The sequence below is a fragment of the Perna viridis genome, chromosome 9 (genome assembly GCF_037379345.1).
Source record: "Perna viridis isolate PV_CMFRI_1.1 ecotype Kerala chromosome 9, ASM3737934v1, whole genome shotgun sequence".
Lineage (NCBI taxonomy): Eukaryota > Metazoa > Mollusca > Bivalvia > Mytilida > Mytilidae > Perna > Perna viridis.
The window spans coordinates 28,889,325-28,896,681 of NC_142453.1; the positions used below are offsets into that span (position 1 = coordinate 28,889,325).

General features: G+C 31.0%; 1 protein-coding gene across 3 annotated transcripts in view; it reads left to right on the top strand.

Moving 5' to 3' along the window:
* LOC148607660 (uncharacterized) overlaps positions 1-1,819 on the top strand; it is a 28,249-nt gene extending 26,430 nt beyond the window's left edge. For all 3 annotated transcript variants that reach the window (XM_088544912.1, XM_088544913.1, XM_088544914.1), the window contains exons 22-23: positions 250-330; positions 758-1,819. In XM_088544912.1, the coding sequence (XP_088401038.1) occupies positions 250-330; positions 758-889 (213 nt within the window). In that variant the 3' untranslated portion in view covers positions 890-1,819. The remainder of the gene's footprint in view (positions 1-249; positions 331-757) is intronic.
* Positions 1,820-7,357: the final 5,538 nt, after the last annotated feature.

Genomic DNA, 7,357 nt, shown 5'->3' on the forward strand with positions numbered 1-7,357 from the left:
TGATTCTCATAATTACTCCTCCCCTTCATGAAATCCTGGATCCGCCCAGACATGCTCAGACTGATATGTACAGAGTTGTCTTGTTATGATCTTGTGACCAACAGGAATTCCAGAGGTTTTCAGTTGTATGTCAATATACATGTAGGTCCATTTCTGGCTGAATGTTATTGCAGCAGGACCAGATTTACAGTCTGACGACTGAGACATTAAGTGATATGTACAAAAACAATTTTTTAAATTTCTTTTCAGATGAAGACATTAGATGACAATTGGAGGAAAGCTGAAGAGGAAGTTTACAAGTTTGATCAGCTAGTTGATACTATCAGAGAGGTAAGGATTACATCCTACTGCAAAGAAATTTAAAACAGATATTGCAGCAGTTTAACTGTCTTCTGCCAGGGCTTTGTAAATATTTGTGGAATCTCCTTTTCATTGTCCTCAGAGAAATTATCTATACTGTTACATAAACAAAGTTACTTGCTTAGACCTTTTAGAATGCAAGGTTGGTGCCTGATAAGAGTCTGATGTGGAGAAAGTTATAACCAACTTCAAAACAGTTTTAAAATTTTCTAGGGAAATAATTTATAGTTAGATCCCTACAGCTCATTGTCAAAAACTGTTATTATGATGGTCTATAAGGAAAAATCTTTGACACTTTAGAATTAAATTCTTCATGTGTATTTTACACAGCACTCAAGATAGCCTTAAAATATTTGGTATTTGATACATTATAAAGAACATCTGATATTTGTTTCAGACTATAATCAACTCAGGTCTAATGGCCAGAAACAAGGAATCTCTTGGTCGTATCATCAGAATGATTGATGGGTTTGAAGCTGTTCCCATGAAACCTGACAAACTTAATCCTGTCAAAACCGCTTTGTGGTAAACTAAAGACATCTCATTCCAAACCTGAAAAACTTTATCCAGTCAAGATGGCATTGTGGTTCATGAAAGACATCTCATTCCAAACCTGACAAACTGTATCCAGTCAAAATGGCATTGTGTTAAACGAAAGACATCCCATTTAATGCCTGACAAAGGCCTTGAAACACCAAATTGGTGTTTTGATATGTATATGAGATTTAAAATAGCTTTTTTTTAAATATCAATAATAATTGTTTTACATCTTGTAGGTTTGTAATATGCCGAAGACTTTATAACATTGCTGATCAGAAAATTTCATCTCTGTTAGTGAAATATTGAATGTTTAACTCATTATAATGACTATACTTGCTGTAAGTAAACTCTTTTCAGGGATCGCAAAAAACAAAAAACAAAAACAAAAACTAAAAAAAAAAAAAAAACAATGCTACTTATGCATGTACTGGTTTAAAGTTCCACTTTGTATTTATTTTTGTGCTATCCATGTTAGTTAAAGCAGAGTTAAATGTATTGATTTTAAGTGTTTAATTTGTAATTTTAAGTTAATCATACTCAGGATTGTGAAACTGCAGGGATTATCTTTTTTTTTGATATCATGTTCTTCCATTAAGGGCGATTCCAGTAGAAACCATTGAAGTCACTGTGTTTTAATATCACATCTATACAATTTTTAAAAAAGAATATGAAATTCATTTTTTGAGACCACCCACTAATAGAAAACAGTAAAGTGGGTTTTTGGGTTTCTATTTTCTTTCTGAAACTATAACTGGAAAAGCCCTTGACTCGACTGTTAGAAGGTTAACTTTTAATGAATGCTGCAATTTTAATTCTATCATAAAGCCATTTGAATTTTATTAGAATCATGTACATGTAAAATTTTAATCTTTAATGTAAATATTTTGTTGGTTACTTTGAGTAAAATTCATAATGTGCATTTTCTTTCCTTTTTAATTGCATTATACAAATATCAATGGTAAAATTCAGAAAAAGTCCTGTCCTGTAAGTGTGGAATCCATTGTAGTTGTAGCAGTTGCTAATTTTTAAAGGCCAGACAGTATCTTTTTTCCTCTCAATGTTGTGGTTTTGAACTGAGTCATGTGGACTTAATTGGTAGTCACTGCTTCTCTGCATAGCACAGGACATATAGGAGATAGGGTGACATGCCTAGTGTGGTCTGTTGCTTTTATTAGCTACATGTAGCACATCAAAATTTTGGCTTAGTGCAACAAGATTTGTTCCATTGATCAAATGTTCTTATCCTGGTATGCAAGTAATATCTGCCGAAGGATGTAAAGCCACACTGAATCAACCAGTCAGTCTTGTTATAGTTAAATTGTAAAAGACTGCATGTATAATTTCTTCTTTGCTTTACCATTTAAATTATATGTAAATACTCTTAATGATAATTGACTGATTTGAGTTCCTTTCCTGACCCAAAGGCTACTGCCGTCACTTGCAGTCCATTGTTGTCCTCTGTGTTAGCAATTCAGGCTCCTTAGAGCCTCTAGTTACTTACAAATAACATACTAAGAATTTATCTGTCAGGATAATTTTCTAAAATATTAAAGACATCATATTTTAGAGTAGATCAAACCTATTACACAGAGCATTCGTTTCGGCATCTTGGAAATTCATACAGAAGTATGTATTTTCAATGTCAGAGCAAATAGTGTTTGAAAAGATGCAAAAAAGTGTCTTCAATTACTCAAAAAGATCTTTTGACATAAACCTATATATGGTAAAATTACAAACATTTTAGAAACCCTCTTTCAAGTGGGAGATAATGGGCAGGAAAATATTCTATAGAAATGTAATTTTTTTTAACATTACTAGCAAACAGGTATGGTGACTCACAGTTTTCTTCTTGAAATATGAAATTATGTCGGAAATGTTCATGATACAATTGTTTTATCTACCAGTGAATAAAAAATGTAAGAGAAACTGAAAATTCCCTGCAGAATATATATAAAATCTTCTATATATTTGCTCAATCATCTTAAAATTAAATTCAGTGACCTATATTTTTTATCCTAAATTTAAAATTGTTCGTTCAAGGTCATCTTTGAGAAAATTAAGGAAAATCTGTCTACTGGAAGTATTTGGTGTGATCTACCTTCAATTTCCTTTGAAATTGAAAACACTTAAAAAATTAACATATCAAAATTTTTGACAACTTATGAATACTGTGAAAGTATTTTAATTCTGTGGATACCAAATTTCATGGATTTGGAAAGAAACACAAGTTCGTGGATTTTTGAATTTTTGGTTATGAGGCTTTCAGTATATACATCAATGGGATTCTCCTTTTCGTTGGGAACCAAACTTCTTGGTTTGGCCTACCCACAAGATTATACACATGTAGAAAAACATCTGTGCATGATATCACAAAACTTTGATATGAAAACATCTGAATTGTTATGGGAAATTAAAGTTTTGTGTTCTGCTTCAGCATGATAGGTCATACAGAAATGCAACTCTTCATCTCTAATACACAATACTGTACAAATCTTAATTTTCGCGGTAAACACAAAAGTGCATAAAATAGTACCCATGAAATTGATTTTTAACATTATATAAGGCTAATCATTTTTCAATCCACGAAAATTAATATGTTTACAGTAATTTCTTGTTCACTGAATGATAAATCAGGCTAATTAGTTATAAATGCTGGATAAAGGCAAGGTCAATTGTTGTCTTCAGGTATTGTAGGATTCAAAATAGATGAAAGTACAATATTGCAAAATATAAACTAAATTTATTTAACTTCAATGCCTTGGCAATATTCCCCATTTTATCTATGATTCCTTCAGAATATGTGATTTGACCGATTTACATTCTGTATCCACCAAGACAGAAAATTTTTAGATCATTTATCTTTGACCTAACTGGTCGTTCCAGTGACTTTCCTACAACCATGACACTCTTTTGTTACCAATGTGCTGAACAACAGAAAGGATTGACAAAGCTATGGGGCATTTAAACTGACCATTTGCTATTGTAAGTGGCCACTCAACCATGAAAATTTACCTGGACAGGTGTAAGGCAGCCAATACCCTCTATGTTTCACATCAAATGGAATTTTCTTAGCTTATGAATATTACCTACAATGTGTTTTGGAGGAACTTTGTGGTTTTTTAATTTATGATTTTTTGCTTGTTTAGTTATTGCATTTAGCAGTTGACAGAAACATGTTAAATACATCCTTTGTATTTGCTAACATAGGGAAAATATTAATGTGTAAAACTAATGGTGAATATTTTATATATTTTTCCTAGAAAAAATGCTATAAACTCACAGGTCACCAAGTTGATAGCAAATATGAAATAGCAAGTTCGAGAAAATTAATGTACTTAAGTTACATTATTATGCTGCTATTTATTTCCATTGTCCCATCTCAAATCTGAATCCATTGAATACTGCCTTTATTCATTTAAAATATATGCACTGATATATATTCCTTCAAAGTATGTACTTAAACTATAGTTCAGATTCTTATAAATTTCTTGCACATTTTTTTTGTATTATTTAAGATATACATGTACATGTATATATAGTTCTCATGGAATTTAATGCACTTAATCCATAAGTATAAATCCATTGTAAATCTTTTTTTTTCCACATGAAACACTCAAATCAGAGCACTGATCCAGAACCTCAATTACAATGAATGATAAACTAAAAAAATATTCTCTATATAATTCCGGTTATATCATTGCACTTAATCCTGAGCTGTAATTCCAATGAAAATAGCACTTAATCCTAAGCTGTAATTCCAATGAAAATAGCACTTAATCCAAATTTTTAATTCAAATATAACCATTGCACTACATCCCATACTACATATATATTAATGAAAATCATTGCTTTTTAATAATCCACAAAAGTCTTGGGGAAAAAGTATTTAAATCCAGAATTCATCGAAAATATTGCACTACTATTTCAATCAAACTCAATGCACTGTATTCTGAACTATAACACAAATGAAAATTATTATTACATGTAACATGACACTTAATCCATAACTATGAATACCAGTGCAGTTAATCCAGAACAATATAATTCCAATGTAACATGACACTTAATCCTTAACTATGAATACCAGTGTAGTTAATCCAGAACAATACAATACCAATGCAGTTAATCCAGAACAATATAATTCCAGTGGAAATCCTTCACATTTTGTAAAGTACTTAATATATTTAATAAACTCAGTATTATTTCACAAACTGTAATTCACATGAACCTCAAACTGTCTGCACTTTGTATAACACTTTTCCTTTAACATAGTTTTAATTAAAAAGGGACCATAGTAGGACTCTTCCAGTTTTATGAAGGAGGGTATAAACATTAATTGAGGTCTCATTTTTATAGTGATATGTAAGACTTCTATGCAGTGATGTTAAGGTAAAAATAAATATTTTAAAATACAATTCTAAATCAAGGTTTTCAATCTTGTCAACAAAATACAAAATAAAATCTATTTGTTTAATTTGAACTCCCTTCACCAGTTATAAATAGAATAGCCCAGGTAGCTGCTTCAGATTTACTGTAAATAACCAGGAGCTGACTATGCAAAGGTTCAGAGGTGAGTAGTCATCAACTCTTTCAATAGGAACTGGTCAGTTTAAATGTCCCAATAGCTTTGTCAATCCTTTGTATTGTTCAGCAGATTGATAACAAAAGAGTGTCATGGTTGTAGGAAAGTCACTGTAATAATGCTAATAAAAATGTTTAAAATAGAGAATTCAAACTGTAATATAGCCAATGAAAGCTGTATCACAAAACTCCGGCTAGGATTAGTCCACAACTGTTTAGCAAACATGGGAAAAGATACCTCCTGTTTTTTACATCCTGATTTCAGAGTTGGGGTACATAGTGATAGGGTTATCCATCCTATATTGGTCCTTCCTTCTATTAAATACTTCAATACTTTCGTTACACAGATGGGTAAATATCTCTTATTCGTTACTTCTACTACACCTATAAATGAAATTTATTGAGACTTACACAAAAGCTAAGGAATTTTTTCCCATTGTGCTATTCTAGATTTTGATCCAAATCTATTTGGTAGTTTCACATTTCAAAACAAGGACTTGACATTTAAAAATATCGGGACACAAAGAGGGTACCCATCTCCAATCTGTTACTCCTACAACTATTAAACCATTGAACAGAATTTAATGAAACTTTCATATTAATTACATTACAGATTTTGATCCTAATCAATTAGTGGATGAAAGGTGCATGATATCGATTGGGGTATATATTTAGTTAGCAGTGCTAAGGTTTTTTTTTTATTTTTTTGATTTTTATAATGACTTGAATATGGATTCTTATGAAAATTTCTGCCATGTTCTGTACGAAAAAATCCAGGCCGGGGTAAATTTGGAGGGCACAGTCAAACATTATTTTTTAGTTACAGCTTTTTTTTAAAATCAAAATAATGTTTGATTGTAGTGGTTTTTAAATGCTGTTTGATTATATGAATGGCATAAGATAAATTTTGGGCCTAATATTGTCTAAAATGTTCCTCTTTGTTCAAGTTTTTTTTCAGACTTGACTTTCAATAACATCAACTTACAGAGAATATGGTCGTCAAACGCTGATTACTCATTTTATTAATAAACACATCTTGAAGGCCTGATCATTATTGGGAGTAATGTTATGTTACTCCGAAAAAATTTTACTTTTACGAGACACCTTCTAAACATTGCTGTATTCAGAGGTAGACCTATACATTATATTGGAAAGATTAACCACAAAAAGAAACTAGCTTGTAATACAAAGACATGAACATACTTTACCCCAATCCCCCACCCCCCACCCCCCCCAAAAAAATAAAAAAAATAAAAAAAATAAATATTTTAAAAATTGTCGCTATAAATGGACCCTCCAAAAAAAATACAAAAATAATAATAATAAGAAGCATTCAAGAAATAAAAAAAGGATTTATTGTGTAGTTGGAATTGTCTGTACCATCAAAAGTAGGCAAAATTTTGTAAAAATTCTTTTTAATCTGTATTTTTTAATTTTATTTTTAATTTTGGGCAATATGTGTAATGACTGTGACCCATATGAACACTTACATTTGAAATTCATAAAAGAAATCCTTGGAGTCAATAGTAAAACTACGAACATTGCATGCTTAGCAGAACTGAACAGAACATCTCTACATCTAAAAGTTCAATTGAATACGATTAAATTTTTAAACCATATCCTTAACTCCCCTGATACACGAGTCTACAAAATGTTCAGAGAAGTTAAAAACAACAACTTGTGGATGTCCCATGTAAAAGTATACTAAATAGATTAGGTTCTGTCATCTTAACTTACAACTTAATAACCTTCAATTTTATATCAAAAGAATCGAACAAAGACTACACGATCAGTTTAAGCAAAATTTAGTAGGCTCAACAGCTATGAGTGAAAAACTGTCATTTTTCCGTAAAATATTTATTCCGTCTAAAAGACC